The 23,288-nt window shown below is 50.6% G+C and overlaps 2 protein-coding genes across 2 annotated transcripts in view; both read left to right on the forward strand.

Moving 5' to 3' along the window:
• Positions 1-18,100, forward strand: part of LOC101934589 (alpha-2-macroglobulin-like protein 1) — a 50,620-nt gene extending 32,520 nt beyond the window's left edge. The window contains 16 exon segments of the mRNA XM_024113638.3: positions 47-168; positions 497-548; positions 922-1,005; positions 2,212-2,388; positions 3,162-3,243; positions 3,368-3,524; positions 7,201-7,275; positions 9,082-9,244; positions 10,989-11,194; positions 11,619-11,834; positions 13,602-13,726; positions 14,825-14,915; positions 15,751-15,819; positions 16,054-16,156; positions 16,816-16,857; positions 17,540-18,100. Coding sequence (XP_023969406.2) covers positions 47-168; positions 497-548; positions 922-1,005; positions 2,212-2,388; positions 3,162-3,243; positions 3,368-3,524; positions 7,201-7,275; positions 9,082-9,244; positions 10,989-11,194; positions 11,619-11,834; positions 13,602-13,726; positions 14,825-14,915; positions 15,751-15,819; positions 16,054-16,156; positions 16,816-16,857; positions 17,540-17,565 — 1,790 coding nt within the window. The 3' untranslated portion in view covers positions 17,566-18,100.
• Positions 18,101-18,238: 138 nt separating this feature from the next.
• LOC135981557 (uncharacterized) lies at positions 18,239-22,805 on the forward strand. The gene is made up of 2 exons (XM_065584610.1): positions 18,239-21,077; positions 22,072-22,805. Exons 1-2 carry the CDS (start codon positions 20,501-20,503, stop codon positions 22,545-22,547), a joined length of 1,053 nt encoding a protein of 350 aa, XP_065440682.1. The 5' UTR covers positions 18,239-20,500; the 3' UTR covers positions 22,548-22,805.
• The last annotated feature ends 483 nt before the right edge of the window (positions 22,806-23,288 follow it).

Below are 23,288 nucleotides of genomic sequence, written 5' to 3' on the forward strand. Positions count from 1 at the left end.
GTCTCGGCTCTGAGCCCTCAGTGATGCTCTCCTGTCGCCTCCCCAGGCAAGGTGAATGTCACCGTGAGCACCGAGGCACTGGAGTCACATGATCTGTGCGGCAATGAGATCGCTGTGACACCCCCACGGGGACAGACCGACACGGTGATAAAATCCCTGCTTGTCAAGGTCAGTCGGGCTTCAAAGGCAACAGGAGGGTCCGGCCCTGGGACAGTAGGGTCAGAGAGGGAAGTGGGGCTGCAGGGGGACATCAGCCCCTCAAGCACAGATAGACCAGCACCAGGACAGCAGGGCCAGGGCGGGGAAACGAGGTGGTGGGGAGAGATTAGTTCTCCTTGGGCACAGATACAGCGGCACTCAGGCAGCAGGGTTACGGAGGGGAAATGAGATATCAGGGGGTGAGTAGCCCCCCTCAGGCACAGACAGTCTGGCACTGGGACAGCGGTTTGCCTTTCTGTCGTCTCCTTTCAGACTCACACTCTTTTTCCTTCCATAGCCGGGTGGTGTCCTCGAAGAGAAGACTCACAACGTCTTCCTGTGTGCTACAGGTACGGATGGACTCGTCCCCTGATTGCTTTGGCTTGTAATGGAGGCTTCTGTGTTATTTCTGGGCCCCAAATAGTGGAGGCAGCTGTTCAGAAAGAAAGCACCGAGAGCACCATCCCCTTCCGAGAGAGAGGCGCTCTCAGGCACAAGTACCATGCCCATGTTGCGTTTACACCCCGTGCTGTAAGGAGCAGCTCCCCGGGGTGAGAAGTGCATGCTGTTTGTATGCGCAGGTCATCCTGCCAGGACCTTCACTATCACGTTTGGGCTCCTTCTTTACACTCTGAGTGGCACCTCCTCCTGCTGTGTTGGACCCATGATTCCCACTTTCCTCAATCTCCCACATTGTTAATTCTTGGGTTTTGTCTCTCTCAGAGGATCCAGTTACTGATGAAGTTTCCCTGAAGCTGCCAGAAGGAGTCGTGGAAGGATCAGGCCGAGCCACTGTCTCTGTCATTGGTGAAGACCCTTTCCCTATTCCCTTGCTTCCAGGGGGAAGATATCATGCAGAGTCTGGCACTAATGCTGCACCAACCCCAGGCCTCTGTCAGACATGGCTGAAGCTTATAGCCCCTGAAAGCTATATCAAAAACCAAAATCCTTTTCTGGAGCCACTGCCCTCCCAGAAGAATTATCCAGAACGAAAAGCACCCCAAACGGTTGGACTGGAAAAGGCAGTCTTTTGGGGAGACCATGCCACAGATTTCAACATTAGGAAAGATTTCTTGAAACCGAGACTGAGAATTCCACTCTTTGCTCAAATTTCATCCCAGTTTCAGTCTCTAGCAATCCCTGCCACAAATAAATCCTCTCTCCCTCAGAATTGCCACCCTGCAGATAACTGTAGAGGGTTTTCATCTCCCCACTCCCCTTAATTATTGCTTAGCCAAAGGAAACAGACTTAGTTCTTTTAGATCCCTCGAACCCTGTAATTGGTGTATTTCTTTCTTCAGGGGCTGCTCTAGTGTGGGTTCATGGGTTCAACTGCACCCACAGAAATCATGAAAACCAGGGTGGGAAAACAGGCAAATATACACTTCTCCTGGCCTGGTCTGGAGGGAGGGTCCTGGAGTGTGGTGTGGTTTGGAGAGCGAGTTGCCCCACACTCACCCTGCAATGGTAGCTTCTGTCCCACAAAGCTTGGCCCACTCCCAGGTCATGACTCCCCAAGCAGAGAGCTGGCCAAAGCCCCGTGGAACAGGAGTTGCCACTATGGGGGGAGTGCAGGGCTGGCTTGTGCTCCAGCCCTGCTCCCTCCGTGGGCCTCCCCTCTGCACCAGGCTGGGATTAGGATTGGGGTGCCAGGGTGGCGTGTGCTGCTGCAGGTGTTCAGTGCCCCGCAGTGCATCCCCTGAATCAGGAGGCTACATCCACCCCTGCTTTTCACTGAATTCCCTGCAGAGTACTGGTCCCTAACTCGCTTCAAAATCAATGGAAGTTGGGAGAACCAAATACCTCTGAGGACCTGGGCCATGGTGTCCAGAGATAAACTCAGTATTCCAGAGAGAGCCACACCAGGTCCATAGAGAGAGTGATTATCAACTCCCTGTTCCGTGACGTTATGTCAGGGCATATCCAGATTCCCTTCATGGTTTAGAAGCGTTAGGAACAACACTGGATGATAGAGCTGATCTCACGTGTTTTCTCTCCATCCTCAACCTCCAGGGGATATCATGGGCACAGCCTTACAGAACTTACACCAGCTACTTCGTTTGCCCTTTGGCTGTGGTGAACAGAACATGGTCATGTTTGCTCCAAACATCTTTGTACTCCAATACTTGGAGAAGACAAAACAGGCTACCCCAGAGATCAGAAACAAGGCACTGAAATTCATGAAGACCGGTAAGCAGTGCCCTTCTCTCTCCTCCTCTGGTATAAGGAAGATACTCTACATCGTGGCTGAGGGGCATTGGCTGAGCTGTTTGGGGAGCCCAGGACTGGAATAGAAGGGAGCTGCAGGGCAGGACTAAGGGGCATTGGGAGAACTGTGGGGATCTGTTCCATAACAAGATGCCACAAGGAATAAGCCTCAAGGAAGGAAAGACCATGCTTTTTAACAAGCAGCACTTATACAGAATGATAAGTCCTCTATAGTTAAAATTAAGACCAGCTTTCTGCTTAAAGCTTGACTGTTCTAAGTGCTCTAAAATCCATACAGTTAGGCAGATTGCCTTGAAAAGTGGTGTACCTCATGGGGATTTGGTGTAAGGTCAGTGATCCAAATTTGGGGCCATTTGACCAAGGGGGTTCCTGAGATACAGCTACCAGAATAAAACCAGCTTTTCTGAAAATTCACATGTTCTGGCAACATTTGTTTGCTCACAGCTAGAGCTCAAACCAGGGCTTAGATCACTGCATCAGGGTCTCCCACACACGAGGGACCTACCAGCCCTTTGGGGAAATCAGATTTAAATGCGTTTTGAAAAAGAGTTTGCTTCTCCATTGAGGTGTGCTAAGGCTCAGGCACCTGTTCAAGCTGCCAGGATCTGACAGGGAACGAGATGCTCTCTGTAGGTGTGGGGCAATCCTGTGGAATACCACATCCGGGCTATAATTCAGGGGGTGCTGCAAGTTCTCAGGATTGAGAGACCATCACATTCCTCCTGTCTCCCCAGGTTACCAGCGCCAACTGCTCTACAAACACGACAACGGCTCCTACAGTGCCTTTGGGAAGCATGATACCGAGGGCAACACTTGGTGAGTGAGCAGAATTGGGGCCATCCAGCCACACCTATGGCCAGGAGTATGAATGGGTATGAGCCTTCCTGCTTCTGAGGCCAATAGATACAAAGATCCTCTCTCCTCTGCTCTCTGTTTGCAGGCTGACGGCTTTTGTGGCCCGGTCCTTTGGCCAGGCCAGCTCCTACCTGTACATCGATGAGCGGCACATACAGGATGCTGTCCGCTGGCTGGGACAGAACCAGCTGCCCAGCGGCTGCTTCCAGAGTGTGGGGAAGCTCTTCAACAATGCTCTCAAGGTATGGACACTGGAGGAGTGGGAGAAACCCTGGTAGTAGGGAGGAGAGCTGGGTCCTCGGCAGCCCCCACAGAAAAGCTCTCTGCTCCCACTCGCCACAGGGAAGCACTCTCCCACCACATTGCTAGCTAGAATGAACTGTAATTGAAATGAGTGTGTTATAACATCAGTATCCTCTCCCTTACTGCTTTGATCTCTGGATCCCCTCAGGGGATCACCTCTGAATCTGAAAAGTGACTATCAGAACGCCACCATGGGGTGCCGTGTTCATTGTCTCTGGGAGAATCTGGGCTCTGTTTACAAAATACAGATACTTTTTTCTAACTAACGCCCCAGAAAGCCCAGCCTAGGCTCGGAGAGTCAGTCTGGCTCTTTCCTTCTCTCACATCATCACCTGCCATTAAGCTTGCACGGTGTAAATGATAGAAACTCAGAAAACCATTCTGCTGATGACACGCAGGCAGGAATAGAGCCCAGCTCTCTCTCTGGGCTATGCTAACTCTGCAGGGCTAGCAGAAGAAGGCGTCAAAGCCAGCAGTTCTGACTGAGGACACACAGGAAGCCGGTTGAAGAAGGGGCCATTTTTACATAGTCACTTCTCAAAGTAGAACTGCACTTGTAGTAGAACAACTGACTGCAGATTGGTGGAGTGAAGCAGCAAATAAGCCTTGTGCAAAGTGAGATTTTCCTCCCCGAGGCTGTATTTCCTGAGCCTTAAAGCTGGGTTTTATTCTCGGTTACTCCTGCGTGAGTGTGGAGCCCCTGCATTGATGTTAGTAGGGTGAGTTACTGCAGATTCGTGCCGGTCTCACTGAGAGGAGAATCTGGCCCTTACGGTGCACAGCTTGTAACAAAAGATGTGAAAGTTTTTTTCTAATCAGCTAGAGTTCCTTGAGTCTGTCAAAGAGAAAAGGCCCAGCTCAGGCTCCAAGACAGCTTTCTATCAACGAGATGGGGAGCTCCACTCTCCCTCTCTGAGTACCGTGGAGCGGTAACTGCCACATTCCCTGGCTTTCCTCTGAATGCCAGATTGGCCCTGCAGGCTCAGCCCTGCCTTCTTCCTTTACCCTGGGAGAGACCTGAGTGGGAAGTTCCCTGTCTGCTGTCTGGTAGTTCAGGTAGGGCGGCTGCACCCAGCCACAAAGAGATCTAAGTCTTCAATCTCCTTTCCCCATACGTCCACAAGAGGAAGCAGAAACTCCTGTAAGGCATAAATTGCTGTGACGCTTCCCTGAGTATACAGGGTTGTGAAGCATCTCTCTACTACCAGCCCTTAGCATGAGGAAGCCTTGTCTGTGCCTGCCATGGGTCAGCTCCCAACTCCACTGGCAACACAAGAATTCCCCTTTAGGCTTCGCAAGGCTCACTGTCACTCTACAGGTTAGCGATAGGCACACACCAGCCCACCGAGCATCTCCCTGGAGTGTCCGGCCCCTGGTCCACTGGACACACAGAATTCACAGATACATTGCTTCCAAAGAAGCAGAATGCCCCAGCTTACCAGTTCCACCTCAGATCCCCGCTCCACTTAACACACAGCCCTTAGATATGTTTACAGTGAAAACGAGGGAAAGTTTATTTAATAAAGAGAAGAGACTGGACTGACAGCAAGCAGAAGTACTGGAAACACAAGGTTATATCTAAAATAAAATCATAACACCCATTTGAGAACCTAGGCTTGACTAACAAGTCTTATAGAGCAATGCCCAACCCCAAAGTCCTTCCAGCATTTTTCAGCCAGGCTCAGCTGGGATCTTCCATTCATGAGACAAGTCATGCTGCCAATTTGCCTCCTAGGTGAACGATGCCAGGTGTACCTCTGCACCCCCCAGTTATCCTCAAAGAATTTATTGCCTTTACTGATAAATAGGACGCTCCCCCCACCAACTGGTTGTTTCTTCCTGTATATTCCTTTCTTGTTGATTGCACAATCTATCGATTAGCATTTGGCTCAGTTGGTAGATCGGCCTCAACTGTGAAGTGGACAATACATTCTATACATATATTTTGACAGAGAGATAAGTGACCCTTACCTCCTGCCTAACAGGAACCTGTCTATTACTTTCTGGTGACCAGCCCTAAGCCACAGACTTAAAAAACATAATTTTCAGTGTACATACACATAACTCCTTAAATATTATCCATCCATACATTTTGTAATGATTATGACAACCAGTGGGTTACTGACTTTCAGAAGAGCATGCAGCCCTTATCTGCACATACAGTTCGCAGTGAGTATGATGACCACTGGCTTTCAGCAGGAACCTTACATATCGCCATTGTTGAACTATTGGGTAGATATCCGACCCAGGGGATCTCTGTAACTCTTATGCATCCCTTATGCCCTCTGCCAGTTGGCACCAAGGGGTCCTTGGGTCATCCAAGCCCAATTCACCTGAGATGACATCTCTGAGCTGGAGGTGAATGAGGAAGAACAAATGACTGAGGCTAAAGTATCTGTTTTTGCTTCCCCTGATAGTCACCTCTTCATCCTCTCCCCCACATGAATAGTGCTTCAAGCTATGAGGGCATCTTTGGCTTGAGTACTGGCCACTTCTGTATCATGAGGCCAGGAGAAGGCTCATCCCCAGTAGAAATACACATAGAAGCCATTAGAAAACTTCCATGGGACTCTGTTGGTATCTTCTGGTTTCTACCAGAGGACCAGTAGTCCCAGAAACGTCCATGGCTCTATTTGTAAGAACATAAGAATGGCCGTATTGGGTCAGAGCAAAGGTCCATCTAGCCCAGTATCCGGTCTACTGACAGTAGCTAATGCCAGGTGCCCCAGAGAGAGTGAACCTAACAGGTAATGATCAAGTGATCTCTCTCCTGCCATCCATCTCCACCCTCTGACAGACAGAGTCGAGGGACATCATTCCTTACCCATCCTGGCTAATAGCCTTTAACGGACTTAACCTCCATGAATTTATCCAGTTCTCTTTTGACTTAGTTGACTAAATGGAACAAATCAGAACTGGATGGAGATTGTTCATTGGAATTTTGACTGAGGAGATGTCTTGTGATAAAGGCAAAATAGTCCTGATCAGCCAGGCTCTACCAGGAGTTATGGTTACAGCCTGCCCTGGATTGTCAGTGGTAAGGAAGTCAGGCCAACTCCATCAAGCCCCTCAACAGAGCTTTGGCTTCTTCTTTACTCATCCTAGGTCGCACAGACAGCCCCAGGCACATATAGAGGAGGAAATTCTTTCAGATCTGCTTCACAAGAGAGGGAGTTGAGGAGGCTCAATTAGATGGAGAAAGATGGTTTAAGCCTCAGCTCTATTGTTTATGAGCCTAGCAAATCTCCAAGCTGCAGTGGATGGAGCATTGCGTGAATCTTTAGAGCCAAATCCTTTCTGGGATCCCAGAGACCAAGAAAATCCAAAGGGCTCATGATACAGGGCGATCAGGACCTGGTATTGAGACGGGGCCTCTGCACCCCCTCTCATTAACCTGGCTAAAGATTTCTCTAGCCCAGTTTGCAGAGCATGAAAATTTGGCCACAGTGCAGGTGGCTTCTCACTGCTCCCTCTGCGCCACCGTTAATCTGACAGAGCTTTCCCTGTCTCTTACTGAGGGATGTCTGGAAGCACTTTCCACATGGCAAGGAAGTAATGCATGCCCCCTCTGCTCTCGTTTCACCTCTTTCTCCTGCTTCTCTGTGCACCCCACAGGGTGGCGTGGACGATGAGATCTCGCTGACGGCTTACATCACTGCCGCGCTGCTGGAGCTCCACCTGGAGAAGAATGTGAGTAGCTCCTGAACGTTCACTGGGGTTGGGGGAACCCTCCACCCGGCCTCCTTCCAGAGCCCTAGGGTACAGGGAATGGTGGGCCTGAGTTAGGGAAATCCACTGCCACTTCATTACTGCTTTGTACGTCACCAGCATGGAGAAGGCAAAGGGCTGGTGATTCAGAAGTGAAGAGCATCTCTTTGGGGAAGAATCTGCCAAACCCCTGCTCGGTGGATTTTGTGTGAAATTCAAAGTCCCAGGTTCTCATTTCCCCCCCAAAGCTGTTGACTGTCACCATGGGACTGGAGGACCAAGATAATTTGATCTTCTTTTGCCTGGGCCACTTGACTGAAATATCCGGTCATAGTGATAACACATTATACATCCCAAAGCATGTTCCACCTATGACTCAAGGCTCAGAATCCCCCTCTGAGGCAGGCGAGTACAATCTGCTTTGTATAGATGGGAAACTGGCACAGAGAGAAAGGACGTGACTTGCCCAAGATTGTACAACAAGTCAGTGGCAGAGTCAGAAAATGAACCCAGTGGCCTTATTTCCCAGTCCTGTGCTTGAGCCATAAGAAATCCCCCATCCCTAATAAACAGCAGGGCCCTCATTGGAAACCAGGCTCTGTGTGTGAGTCAAACTTCCTTGGGAAATAACATACAAATAGTATCCACCTACCCAATGCAAGATGCAATATCTGAGCCACGCTTCCTAGGGAAATACGTTAATTAAATATGGGAACTGTTAGTACCCTACATTATTGGATACTGGAATTAATAGGCCATGGGCCAGATTGTCAAGCACTGGCCTTCATTCTTGCACCTGTAAATTGTGGTGTAAATAATCAGAGGTATAGTTTTGCACCTACAGTTGTGTGAGGGTGCATGTTCGGCTATCATTTAAACATCTAGCTACTGGTTTCATGAGTGCTGTCAGGTGCTTAGATGCCCAACTGGCTTCAAGTGTGCCTGCAAAACTGCAGATACAAAACCAGAAACTCAGTTAATGCTGGCTTGAAAATCTGGCCCTGGGACTCAATATTAACGAGCCAAGCAACAGAACTTCCAAACCTGGGTGCTGAACGTTAGGGTCCTTAATTAAAAAAAGGCTCAGTTTTCCAAGCTGCAGTACTCCCACCACTCCCATTGACTTCAAAGGGAACAGGGAGTGCTCAGTGCCTCTGAAAATCAGGTCATTTCTATTTAGGAGCCTCATCTTAGACACGCAGGTTTGAAAACGTTTTTCCAGGAGCATTACTGGGTACATCCACCTGACATGAATGCTGTACAGAAGTGACCACACACGGCCAGAGTCCTGTTCCAGGTTACAATGCTTCTCATGGAAAATCCAGGATGATTCTTTGTCCGCTGTGACTCTGGGTATGTCTACATGGAGCTGGGGGTGTGATTCCCAGCTTGAGCAGACATACCTGGCTGGCTCTGATCAAGCTAGTGTGCTAAAAATAGAAGTGTTGCCATGGTGACATGGGCAGCACTCTGCGTATGCTCCGCATGTGATCCTGTCTGAAACTCAAGACACGGACTTGGACACCACTTATGCCTCTGTGGCTACACTGCTATTTTTGGTGTGCTCACTCAATGAGAGCTAGTAAGAGTGTGTCTACCCAAATAGGAAATTACACCTCCAACTCCAACAGAGACATACTCTACTTTGGTTGTTTCCAAGCTCTACTTGGGGCCATGAGGGCAGATCCTTCCAGAACATGTTCCTTGGATGTATTAGAATGACCGGGGGATTGAGAACAGTTCCTGGAAGCTATACGTGGCCTAACCACCTTCATGTTCCTTTCTAAGGGCACCATGCTGGATGACGCTTTACTCTGCCTCAAGAAGGCATCACACAATGTCAACAGCACCTACGCCCAGGCCTTGATGGCTTATGTCTTCACACTGGCCAAGGACATGGAGACAAGGCAGCAGCTCCTGGAGCCGCTAGACCAACTGGCTGGCCAACTTGGTATGGTGGCTTCTTTTAGTAGCTACTTGTTCCCAAAGAAAATTACTCTGGCTGTTGGTAACACCTGATCCTGACAAGTTCTGAGCACTGCCAACTTCCTGGGATGTCCATGGGCCAAATCCTGAGGTCCTTATTCAGTTTGTTCTGCTATTAGTCAGGCATCCCCCCCACCCCCCCGCCATTGAAGTGAAGTCAGTGGGAGTTCTGCCTGAGTAAGAACTAAGAGCTGGAGAATTTCAGTTAGACGTCTGTGTTCCTGATTAGGTGCTTCTGAAAATCTCGCCCAGTAAGAACTGAACAAAGACCTCAGGATGTGGCACACTGTAAATATACACCATATAATTAAAGAGCGACGGGTTCATTCAGCTTCATTTGCACTGAACTAAATTGGGACTATCTCCACCGAGAACAATGGAGTTACACTAGAGTCAAACAGATGTGAGAAGAGAAAATCATAGCTCTCTGGCTGTGCATTCTGCCTAGTCTATCCAAGCATTTTAGTGCTCCCTGAGTAATTTTTAGAGACCTTAGACTACATTTGAGGGCTGTATCCACTGCTGTCCTGAAACAGAACCTTTTTTCTCTTTCTCCCTTGGTTTCCCTCGCTGGTGGTTTCTGTTCACTTAATGAATATAATTACAGTTGGCACCCAAGTAGTTGAAGCCCAGAGCCTCTTATTGAAAGACCTCAGAGATAAACTGTGGGTCAGATGAAGTTGTATTGGCTCCAGAAAACCCTCTGCTTCTTCTTGGAAAGACTGTTCTGCTTGTGTCACCTTGGAAGTAGCTAGTCACAAATCTTTCCTGCCAGAACATTATTGATTGCCATGGTAAATATCCCATATAAATATAATTAAGCAATTTACAGTACCTAGAGTCAGTGGGCCAAACCCTATTGTCTTTACGTGGTTTTTACTTAGTCTTTGCTCCGTCAAGTTCTCAGTGAAGCCCGTGGGAGGTTTGCCTGAATGAAAACGTCAGGATTAGAAGGTGGTGATTAGAAGGTAGAGAGGGCCCTCAACGTCTGTCAGCTTTAATGGTGGCCAGGGTACTCTGCATATTGCAGAGTCAGCTCTTTAGGGTTCTGTCCTCTCCATGTGAACAAAGGCCACATGGAAATCACGTTGGGGATGTGTTGCTATATGGACCTACAGGCTGATTAAAATCTCTGGTGGGTTCTGTTAGTTTAAAATCAAATTCCATGTTTTGTCCGAGGTGCGACTATGGTTACTGACCCCAAAGACCCTCCAGTTAACGATGTCCAGATATGGGTGTTACCAGATTCCATATATTCTTACCTTACCACATGAAGTTCTTGAAGCGTTCCTTAGAAGTGAGGGGAGAGCTGGTAAGAGGGACTTAGGCTACTGGCTTTCCTATTAAAACAGCCAGCCTGAGCTCTGGGACCCCACAAGGTGAGAGGGTCCCAGAGCCTGGTCTCCAGCCAAAGCCCAAACATTTACACCACAGTTTTACAGCCCCACACGCCGAGCCCTGTGAGCCCGAGTCAGCTGACCCAGGCAAGCCACATGTGTTTAATTGTGGTGCAGACGTACCCTGAGACCACAATGTGGCCCAGAGAGCTACCAGCTTCTGCCCTTTCTAACTCTGCGCTACAGTCACTGCAATAGGAAGTGCCCCAGACAGGTGTGAAGTGGATCCTCAGCCCCCAGGGGGCTCCAGAACATACTGAACTGCTGTTCTGTCAGACTATGTTCTCCTCCACTGTTTTCCTCCCCCCTCAGGAGGGCACCTGCCCCAGGCAAATGATGAGGACTCCTCTGAAGAAGTGATGGAAGATTCTTCGTCATCAATTGAGACAATGGCCTACATCCTCCTAACTCACATTTCCAAACCAGAGGTGTCAGCTGCAGAAATCTCAGCTACCTCCCAGATTGTGCGCTGGCTCACCCATCAACGGAACCCCTATGGGGGCTTTGCCTCCACTCAGGTACCACCCAGCTCCCTCATGGAGGGAGAAAGAGACCCTGCATGCTTGGGGAATCAGGGGCCATGAGCCTAACCTGGCAATGAAACCCTAAAGGGAGGGATACAAGTAACCTGCAGTGCTTGAAGGATCAGAGTGTCAATCCCCATGCTGGTGACCTGTGGTGAGGATCATGCTGTAATGAGGGCTGGGGGTGGGAATCTGGTAGCTTGTGGCCTGGATGATGTAAATCTTGTTTGTTTGGGAGCTCAGAGTTGGAATCCTGGCACTGGTGCTGAGAGGGGTGCGGCTATCACCACACTGCAGGGTGGAGTGTGCATGCTGGTGTGGGTGCCTCACAGCGCACAGAGCCCGTCCCTCCAAAGTGTTGACTCTTGATTGCAAAGAAGTGACACACACAGCAAGGTGCCTGTCTCTCTTTCCCCAGGACACAGTGGTTGCCCTTCAGGCCTTGGCCAGATATGCAGCCCTGACATACCACGAGGCACAAGGGGTAAAGGTGACGGTGCAAGCCAAGGAGGGCTCCCAGCAGGAGTTCCATGTGGATAAGAAGAACCAGCTGGTGCTGCAGCAGGCATCTCTCCCTCAAGTCCCAGGGGAGTATGTGGTGCAGGCAGTCGGGAATGGCTGTGCGTATGTGCAGGTGAGTGACAGCCCATTGGAGTCAATAGGAGTTTTGCCACTGACTCCCAGGTGAGCAGGATTTGGCCCAACTCTATGTATCTGTCGGTCTGGGTCTGCCTTTGACCCTGTTTATACTAAAGGTGGATCCTTAGGGGGCTTTGGCATGCTCACTAGAGGTAGTTACAGAGAATATTGCTTGAGTGCCTCCACCCAACAGCATTTCCCTGCAGGAGCATGTGTCAGCCCTGCTGGCCCATCCACAACTACTGTGCTGTGGCCTGGTGTGTTCTGGGAGAATATGAGCAGTTCTTTGTTCCTAGATTCTATGCAGCTATGATTAACCTCCTGCAGAACACAGGCCATATAATTTCACCCGTGGTTCCTGCATCAAGTCCTAGTATCCTTGTAACAGCTGATGGGGTGGGGACTGTGGCTACCTTTCCCATGATGCATGTCCCTTGGGGATGTCATCCCATACAGAGATGGGGAATGGAGGAGAGCTGTCTAACCCTGATACACTGAGAGACAAGGTGGGTGAGATAATATCTTTAGTTGTGTAGCACCCCCACAACACATCTTTTAAGACCCCTGGGTCCTACATATGGCTATCACAACACGTGGTGTACCAGTGCACTAAATGCCCCAATAACAACTATGTGGGTGAAACCAGACAATCACTACCCTCTCGAATGAACTCACAAGGAAAATGATAAAAGACAAAACACCCTAACACCCGTGGGAGAACACTTTTCACAAAGCGATCCCTCCGTATCTGACCTCTCAGTCCTTGTCCGCAAAGGAAACCTGCACAACATTTCTGCAATGAGCCTGGGAGCTTAACCTCATAACTTTGTAGATGCTAAAAAACAAACATGGAATCAAAATACTAGATTTATGCCTTATTACAACAATCTATAACCCCTAATCCTCCCCCCCGCCCCCAGTTTTTTTTCCCTTTCCCGCCTATGACTGGAGAGGTGTTAACTGGCCGCTTCACCTTGAATGATCCCTTGAAATATGTGTTAACTACTTATTCTAAACTATCTGTTCCACCTTGTATTTAGCTGACACCCTGAGGGATTATCTACACTTAAAACACTACAGCTGCGTGTCAGTGAAGATGCTACCTATGCCGACAGGAAAGGTTCTCCTGTCAGCGTAAGTACTCCTTCTCCCTGAGATGCAGTACCTATGTCAACAGGAGAATTCTTCCATCAATGTAGCACTGTCTACACCAGGGCTTAGATCAGTTTACCTGCATCGCTCAGGGGTGTGGATTTTTTCACACCCCAGAGCAACCTAATGATACCGACCTAATTTCCTAGTGTAAAACAGGCCTGAGTACATTTCCCAGACCTGAAGAAGAGCTCTATGTACCTCGAAATCTTGTCTCTCACCAACAGAAATTGGTCCAATAAAAGATATTACCTCACCCACCTTGTCTCTAATATCCTGGGACCAACATGGCTGCAACAATGCCTGATACACTAACACAGTTAGTCCTGCCTCTCACCTTAGAACCCAGCTACCATCTGACAGCTGTGCAAAGCCAAGCTCATGAGCAGCTTCACCACAGTTATCCCTGGTGTAACCATTGAAGTCAGAGGCCTTATGCCAGGGATGTATTTGGCTCCATAGGTTAACCATGTTGTATATGGACACAAACCCTTGTGTGGGGTCGGCCAGATACCATCTGGTGACAAACTGGTGAGAAGCCTGTAGTGTAAATGGGTCTGTTTATGTAGCGAGCCCCCAGGGCACTACATAGACAAATTCTTCCCCCCAGACGACGCTGCGCTATAACGTCCCGCCCGCAGAGAGCAAAGCGACCTTTGTCCTGGATGTGAAGATGGCACCTGAGGAGTGCAACCATGCTGCCAGGAAACGCTTTGACCTCCATGTGCAAGTCAGGTATGGGATCCCTGCCTGCGCTGCTTCCTGAGGGTCTCTCCCCTGGCTCCCTTTTCTGCAACAGGGGTGGGGCAACATAGGCAACCCCATGAAAAGCTGCCCAATGGAGCTCTATGGCCAGGGCCGGCTCCAGGGTTTTGGCCGCCCCAAGCAGCCAACAAAAAAAATAAATAAAGCCGCGATCGTGATCTGCGGCGGCAATTCGGTGGGAGGTCCTTCGCTCCTAGCGGGAGTGAGGGACCGTCTGCCGAATTGCCACCGAATAGCTGGACCTGCCGCCCCTCTCCGAAGAGGCTGCCCCAAGCACCTGCTTGCCAAGCTGGTGCCTGGAGCTGGCCCTGTCTATGGCAGTGGGGACTGAGATGCACTATCTGACCTTCTCCTCTTCCTGTGCTTCTTCCGTATCTTGCCAGCCCTTATAATATGTCCAGAACTGGGGGGAAGGGAGGGAGGAGGGAACTAGGGGACAGCAGCTGCAGATTTTCTTTTACTCAGGAGAAGGGGGCAACTTGCCTCATGCTCAGGCAATATGGGCTGGAGCAGCCCAGAGTCTATAGGCAGGACACGGCTGTTCAGGACAGTCCTCATGCAACCCCGCTGCTCTGTGTGAGAACCACGAGAGCGTTGTGGAAGAGAGGGAACACATGGAGGGAGGAGGGAGTCCAGTTCTGCCCGTGATCGATCTTCGGGATGGGGAGTATCCTGATCCATACTTTCCATGCTCCTGAGACCACTGGCTGCTCTGACCTCAAACAGCTTCAACCGTTCTCCCTCCTGAGGCCAGATGGCAAGAGGCGAGGGGCTGGGGACCAGGCCTGTCACCAGCTATGGAGCCTAAGATCTCTTGTCACTTCTTGCTCAGTGACCCCATCCCTGGGAAATGGAGATTGGGATGGGAGAGAGTGAAACATGGACAAACCCTCTCCCATTCTGACCAGGCAGGGTAGAGAGTACGAGGGAGGGGTTTCTCGCTCTCTCTTCCATTGGCTGGAGGGGACTCAGCTTTTCTGCAACTGGGTGATAGGGGGTGTCACCCACTCCAAGGACTGCTACACTGACCATCCCTCTCATTGCACCTTCTCTCCCATCTTCCTTCAGCTACGTCGGAGATCGGGAGCGCAGCAACATGGCCCTGATAGAGGTGATGATGCTCTCAGGGTTCGTCCCCGTGAAGAAGTCCTTGAAGAAGGTGAGATGTCCCCACCCCAACTGTCCTTCCCAGATCATACGGGGACCCTATGTTCCATGCATGACTCAGTCAGAAACCACCAGCTCTTCAGGACAGTTTATGGAGAGATTTCCACCCATGGTACATACTGTGTATTGAGACTCCACTAAACGCAGAGATTGGCCATATTCTCAGTTACATCACGAGGCAACATTGAGTCCAAAGGAGTTGCACCACAACACGTCCCAATATATCTCAAAAAGTCAGCATTGCCATGCGGTCTGTCATGATGTCTAGGGATATATCCTAAGGCAACACTGAGTCCAAGGAAGTCACTGTGGGACACGTCACACTATACCAGAAGGAAATCAGGAAGCTCTGTTGTGCGTTCCTGCTGAAGAGATCGAGCTGGCCTGCATTTGTTTATGGGGGTATGTTCTAAACCTGACAGAGGCCCCCACCTTGTATCCTATGTTCTCCCTGCAAACCCAGTACTGTCGTAATCAGGAAGGCCACATTCTGCCTCATGGATGGGGGAAGGGGCAGCAAGTTTTCCAGCACTCTCGTGTGCGGGAAAATTTGCTGTCCCCTCCCCCATACACGAGGCAGAATTCGTTTATCTAATGGAGCAAAGGGATTTGTGAAATACAGTGATGGGAGGCGGGGGGCTCTAGAGTGTGACACCCTCCATAGGCCGGGGCCATGAGACTCATTGGGCCTGGCTGTGATGTCACTCACCGCAGTTTTACACGTCTGTAACACCATGGACCCCTCATTCACACTGGCATGTATGAGTTCACAGTAAAGCCCAATGAGCTGATGCTAAACTGCGCTCATCTCTCCTGCTCCCTGGCAGCTGGAGAAGATGCCCCTGATGAAGAAGACGGAGGTCGAGCCCAGCAAACTCACCATCTACCTGGAGGAGGTGAGTGCAGTGTAGAGCTCTATCAGTTCAACACGGAGTGGGAGGGTGCACATGAGACAACCAGGGTGCACAGGGTGGTGGGTACAGCTGGGGCTAAGGGCGAGCAGGAGAGAGTGAATGGGAGACCTGACACTGTGGAGACAGGGGAATTACTGGGGGGGTGGGGAAGATACAGTTGGGATTGGGGTGAGCACAATCATAATCTTCTTCATTCCCTTCACTGTCCTTCCTTAGCTGGACAAGTCTCCAATCAGCTTCAACTTCTCAGTGAAACAAGAGATCGAAGTGCAGAACCTGAAGCCAGCGACAGTGACGGTCTATGATTATTACCAGCCAGGTAGGATCTCACTGTCAGAGAAATAAGTCACCAACTTCTCCTCTGCCCACACACAGAGCTCTGCCCCTTCCTCTCTGTCCTGCCTTGCCGCCCCCCTATTATTCCAGTCCTGGGGCTCCCACATACAACCTCCCAGACTTGACTTGCATAATGCCTTGATCATGTCTTGTTCGTCTCTTGAGCAGAGGCAGGCTGTCACCATGCTGGTTTTGTGATGTGGAGAAAACCAAATTCGATGCAATAGTGGCCTGCTCTGGCTCTTAACTCAGGTCTCGGTAGAAATGGGGCTTCTTTGTTAATCTACTCTGTCACCTCCAGCTCCTCAGGTCTCCTGGCAATATTAGTCTCTTGTTTAATGAGATAGGAATGGGACTTTACCCCAGCTATACATTTAAAGGGGCCTTTAACGCTACAAACCCTGACCAATCTGGAGGCAGAATGTAAGTTTATGCCTCTCATGAGTATTGTAGTAACCCCAGTGGCCATTGGTTACTCTCCTTTCCCAAGGGATGTTGGGAAGATGCTTGTCCTGCCATCTAGGCACTGAAGAGAATGTGGCAGGGAACTGAAGTCACTAGAGATTGCTGTCCTAAAGGGGGAGCAAGCTCGGGGTCTTGTGCAGTTCTGCATTTCACAGCAAATTCTCCTCCCTCGTACAGGTGACAGTGCGATTACAGAATACAACGCCCCCTGCAGCTCAGGTAGGTGTGGCATGGATACACCCTCGTAGGGGCAGTCTATTGAGTGGTTAGAGCAGGGGCCCGGAAGTAGAACAGATGTGTACTATTCCTTGCTCTGCCACTGACCTGTTGTGTGACACTGGACACATCACTGCACCTCCTGCTGCTTGGTTTCCCTATGTGATGTGTATCCTAGTGGTGCAAAGCTCCACATCTCATTCCTGCACAATCCTAGCCATTCAGTCCTCTCTGATGTAGGACTGAATTTGAACCAGTGATGGAGAGGTTATGGGATCTGTATCCAAGCCCCTGAGACCTAGTTAATGGGCTGGATCTGAACCTGCCACCTAGAGATGAAAGACTCTGTCCCTCATTTCCAATCCACTTTAACGATGCAGTCCCACACCATCCCAATTTAGCCCAGGACTGGAACTGGATATTAGTGAACCACATGGATATTAGTGAAGAAAGAGTATCTCATTCCCTGAGTCCTTTAAATTCATCCAGCGTCGTGGATGTTCTTATTCTTTTAAAAACAACGAGGAATCCGGTGGCATGCAGCTGAAGAAGTGGATTTTTTACCCACGAAAGCTTATGCCCAAATAAAGCTGTTAGTCTTTAAGGTGCCACCGGACTCCTCGTTGTTTTTGTGGCTACAGACTAACACAGCTACCCCTCTGATACTTATTCTTTTCTTCTGCAGATGTCAAGAAGGAGGATTCCCAGTAAAGCCCTCTGGCTCTGAGCCCTGAATTCCTCAATCTGGGCATCACTGCTGGTAGGGGAAGAACTTCCCAGCTTTGGCCTCTTTTCTACGAGGCTCATTTCTGTTCCCCTTCGCTTTCTCTCCTTCTTTTGATCTGCACCCATCTTCTCAAGGGGAAACCTGGCTTGAGGCACAATAGTGTGGAACTGGGCTGTAACCCAGGAGAGCCAAATTAATGGGTCAGGACATGCAAAGAGGAGAGCAAAGCCACTGGGGGTCACATCCAGGTGGGATCCATCTGCTGGAAGCAAGGAGGTAAGAAAGAAGGAGGAAGAGCTGGAGAAAACGGTCCCCTCCAGATGCGCTGGGAGCTCTATGATCTCTTCCTTGCCTTGGTTTCTTCCTTTGCGTGGGATTTCTTTAGGAATCAAGGAAAGGCCTGACCTGCCAAGTTCAGATTTGGATCCTGATTCCCCCAGAGCAGCAGGGAGTTTGCTTCCACGGTTTTGGTTCAAGCCCTACTGTATTAAAAGCAAAATGAATAAACTGTACTATGGAGGCCTGTGTGCTGTGCGCCTGTGGAACCCGTGTCTCCTGGTCCTTGTCCCAGTATCTCTTCTCTTCCTAGAGCAGATCGAAAATCTTTACATCCACGAAGTTCTGGTTTTTGTTTTAAAACATAGCACCAGTAAAAGCTGCCAGACTGACAGCCTGGGGCACTAATGGCTTTTCTTTAACCCCAGACCAGGCAGAACAAGGACAGTAGCAAGGGCCAGCTTCCTACACATGCACACCCTGGGTCACCAGCGTGTGTCACTCTGTCCTGAGGGAACTCCTCTGGGTTGACAGGCAGTTCAGTAGCCACGGTCTATCCATCACTGCTGGGATGAGACAGTAAATAAGAGGCTAATATCCTGATGGTGGTTCTGGGGAGCACCTGTCCCATAGGTACTGGACTGAGACAGGCCATTAAAAGCCAGAAAATTGAAATCATGGGCAGAGCTGCGTAGGGAGCCCAGGGCTGGAATAGCAGGGGGGCTGCAGGGCAGGACTGAGGGGCATTGGCAGAGCTGTGTGGGGAGCCCAGCACTGGAATAGGAGGGGGTTGCACATCAGGATTGAGGGGCATTGGCAGTCAGCTCTAGCCAAGCGTCCAGGGACCACCCAGAATGGTCACATCAGCAAGAGCCTCTGCTCGGCCGTCACCCAACAGCAAGGAGATTCTGTTCCAGCACCATTTTATCGCAATAGCCTTTTCCTGCCCATGGCACCATGTCAGAAAGGGAAATGCAGCCACATCTAATAATCGTTGGTTGCTATTGTCATGCAGCACGTTTAGCTATCGGTCTGTCTCTCTCTTCTCTCCTGCTTGGGCCCCGTTGCCCTTAGCTCCTATGCAATAGCGCTCCTCCCCCCCCCCCACATTTGCATCACTCCAATCCTGGAGGGAGATGTCTCCTGCTCCTCCTGTAGGTGCTGCCGCCCTCAGTCACAACATCCTGGGATCTGCAGCAGGGGCTGCTGCTCCACCACTGCAGCGCTCCTAGCACAGCAGCCAACACCTGGGATTTCATGGCCAGTGACACAATTCTGGCCACAGCTGGAGCCAGTCTGGGAATGACTCCAGGTTCCAGCTCTCATGCATTTCAAATCCTGCCCCGGGGAAATCCCTCTGATTGGTTGCCTTCCCCACGTGCCCGCCTCCTGGGGAATAGCAGCCAACCAGGGCTGCTGCAGGTGTCAGACAATGCTGTCCTCCCTCCCATCAGGGGCCAGAGCTGTTTTTGGGTAGGGGAGTGGGAGAGAGAGCAGCTAACACCATCCTCACAGAAGCTGGGGCGGGGGGGCAGAAAGAGTAGCTCAGGGTGACCCTGCTGCCCCTTCTTGTGAACAATGGGTCAACTTGCTCCCTGCTCCTCCCCTCTGCATCCCTGCTGCACCTAACCTGGGAAGGGTCGGGGGGGAAGACCTGTGTTACTGCAGGAGGAACAGAGGTGCACTGAGGGGCAATGGGTAGAGGTGGGGCTGGGCCATCTGTGGCACTAATTGCTGGGACCTGGGTGGGGGGGTTGGCCAATGTGGGACTGGGACTGGGACTGGAAGGCAGAACTGATGTGGGGACTAGGGGTGCAAAATACAATATAACTTTTAAAAATCTCATGAATTTTGAGCCAATGCCATGAGTTTTGATTGGACTCCTGATTGCTGAACCTTGGGAGTTGGTGAGACCACAGCCACTGGAGATGGGCTGGGCCCAGAGGGTTTTATCCTGCCCCTTTGTGCCCTGCCCCTGGTGGTGAAAGCAGGTTTGTTTATTCCAATTTTGAGCAATTCAAACAGGGCGGCTTCCCCCAGCTTCCATGGGGCTGGGCCCTGTGTCCACAGTAGGGTGACCAGACAGCAAATGTGAAAAATCGGGACAGGGGGTGGAGGGTAATAGGAGCCTATATAAGGAAAAGACCCAAAAATCGGGACTGTCCCTATAAAATCGGGACATCTGGTCACCCTAGTCCACAGAAAGCAGGGGTTGTGGAAATGTTTGCAGAGTTCACCTTTCACTAAGGCCTGGTCTACATTAGGCGTTTATGTCGAAGTTAGCGCCGTTAAATCGAATTAACCCTGCACCCGTCCACACTGCGATGCTATTTAGTTCGACATAGAGGTCTCTTTAATTCGACTTCTGTACTCCTCCCCGACGAGGGGAGTAGCGCTAAATTCGACATGGCCATGTCGAATTAGGCTAGGTGTGGATGGAAATCGACGCTAATAGCTCCGGGAGCTATCCCACAGTGCACCACTCTGTTGACGCTCTGGACAGCAGTGCGAGCTCGGATGCTCTGACCAGCCACACAGGAAAAGCCCCGGGAAAATTTGAATTTGAATTCCTTTTCCTGTCTGGCCAGTTTGAATCTCATTTCCTGTCTGGACATCGTGGCGAGCACAGCAGCACTGGCAACGATGCAGAGCTCTCCAGCAGTGATGGCCATGCAGTCTGGGAATAGAAAGAGAGCCCCAGCATGGACTGAGCGTGAAGTCTTGGATCACATCGCTGTGTGGGGCGATGAGTCCGTGCTTTCCGAGCTGCGATCCAAAAGAAGGAATGCAAAGAACTACGAGAAGATCTCTAAAGACATGGCAGAGAGAGGATACAGCCGGGATGCAACGCAGTGCCGCGTGAAAATCAAGGAGCTGAGACAAGGCTACCAGAAGACCAAAGAGGCAAACGGACGCTCCGGATCCCATCCCCAGACATCCCGTTTCTACGAGGCACTGCATTCCATCCTCGGTGCTGCCGCCACCACTACCCCACCAGTGACCGTGGACTCTGAGGATGGGATACTGTCCACGGCCGGTTCCTCGGACATGTTAGGGGACGGGGAAGATGAGGAAGGAGATGAGGAGGGCGAGGCAGTCGGCAGCTCTCACAACGCTGATTTCCCCGACAGCCAGGATCTCTTCATCACCCTTACAGAGATCCCCTACGAAGCGTCCCCAGCCGTTACCCCGGACACAGAATCTGGTGAAGGATCAGCCAGTAAGTGTTGTAAACATCTAAACATTTATTTTTAACAAAACAGGAATATTAACAATTAAAAGAATGGGTTGTTCATGATTAGTGTGCCCTAGGCGCTTAACGGTTTAGTAATGGGCAGTGCAAGTTTTGAAAAGAAATCTAGCAATGTCCGGTTTTCAGTGATTGTCCTGCACAAGCCGCTCTACTGTTTATTCCCTGCTACTGCAGCTACAGTAAAATGCGGTCTATGTGTCCGGGGATAGAGCAGTAATCCTCCTGGGACATCTCGATGAAGCTCTCCTGGAGGTAACTTGAAAGCCGTTGCATGAGGTTCTTGGGGAGAGCGGCCTTATTGGGTCCTCCGAAGTACGACACGTTGCCGCGCCACGAGATTATCAAGTACTCGGGGATCATTGCTCTGCACAGCAGGGCGGCATACGGCCCTGGTCTTTGGAGGCTTTCCCGCAGCATTCTCTCTTTGTCGCTCTCGGAGATCCTCATCAGGGTGATGTCGGCCATGGTGACCTGCTTTTAATTAGGTAGGGGAATGTTAGTGTTGGGACTGCTTTCCCGTTCCTTTACAGAACTGTAACCGCTGGTTTGCAGCCACGCGGTGGAGGCGGGAGAGGGGCAGCCGAAAGGGATCGTTCCCGGGGACAGCCGCGAGGGGGTGGGACAGGGGCAGAGTTCCCGCTTGCCGGATTGCTGGCAGCAGGGACTGACATTGATTTAAATGTGAAATGAGGCCAGTGGTAATATAAAAGTTTTAAACTGCCACAAGTGTACGGCTTACCATGTCTGCCTGCAAGAGAAATTCCGTTGTGCTGCCTCGCTTCTCAAATGTGCTGTTCAAGACCCCAGGCACTGAATGCGAAGGCCGAGAATTCGACCTTGTGCTGAGTGCGCATGTGAAAGGTGCTGTGCATGGTCTTGTTCACAGAGAAAGACTATGTTCTTTGTTCACAACTACATTTATCTTTCTGAGGAATTCACTCCCTTTTTCCCATTTCCACAGCCCCGTCTGCGACTGTCTCACAACCTAGCCTGGAATCACACTCCCAGAGGCTAGCGCGGATTAGGCGTAGGAAGAAGAGGACACGGGAGGACATGTTCTCTGAGCTTATGGCCTCTTCCCAAGCCCAGGCAGCACAGCAGACCCAGTGGCGGGAGCACTTGACCCGAATGCACCAAGCCAACATGGATCGGGAGGAGAGGTGGCGGCAGGAAGACCAGCAGGCGACTCAAACGCTGCTTGGACTACTGAGGGAGCAAACGGACACGCTCCGGCGCCTTGTGGATGTTCTGCAGGAACGGAGGCAGGAGGACAGAGCCCCGCTGCAGTCCATCTCTAACCGCCCTCCCCCGCCACCAAGTCCCATACCCACCTCACCCAAAGTGCAAAGAAGGAGAGGCGGCAGAGTCCCTGCTAAGTCTCACTCCACCCCTGCAGAGAGCTCTAGTAGCAGAAGGCTCTCATTTCCCAAAATTTGAAAAGTTCTTTCCTTCCCGCCTGACACAAGCCCCCATCCAAGTTTCACCTCCCAATGCCATGTGTAGTTGATAATAAAAAATTCGTTTCTGTTAACTACTGTTTCAATCATGTTCTTTTGGAGGAGGAGGGGAAAGGGGGTTGGTAATTGGACAGGACAGTCTCCTTTGGCAGGGTACATAGTCGGGGGCAGGCACAGCAGCAGGGCACATACACAGTGCAGTGATGCAGTGACTAGTTGCCCCGGTTAGTCTGGGAGGTTGTTTTGATGTAATGTTGGGGGGGGGGGTGGGTTGCTCTGTGACTTTGTGGCGGGGGAGGGCAGTTACAGATCTTAAGCGCCGATCCTTAGGCAGGATGACAGAGCCACACAGCAGGGGATCTGTAACCGTCCTCCCCCTGCCACAAAGTCAAATAGACCCCCCATACACACAGTCCCGATCAGGAGGGTTGACAGGCTCCGTTGAAACAAGCATCCCACCGCAGCGGAGCCTGTCAATCCTTGAGTTTAGAAGCTGCATTCGCGTCACTACACTACACCCGCCCCGCACCACAGTCTGCGTCCCAGTTTTAAAAAATTCCCGCGAAAACAGTATTAAAGAAAACGGTGTGCTTTAACAAAGTAGAACTATTTTTATTTCGACACGTGTGTTGGAGGGGGGGTGAAGGGGGTATGTAACTGGATAGGATAGTCAACATTAACTGGGTAAAGAAACGGGGGCAGGTTTAGCTTCTCAGTACAC

The sequence above is a fragment of the Chrysemys picta genome, chromosome 1, assembly GCF_011386835.1.
Source record: "Chrysemys picta bellii isolate R12L10 chromosome 1, ASM1138683v2, whole genome shotgun sequence".
NCBI classification, from domain to species: domain Eukaryota; kingdom Metazoa; phylum Chordata; order Testudines; family Emydidae; genus Chrysemys; species Chrysemys picta.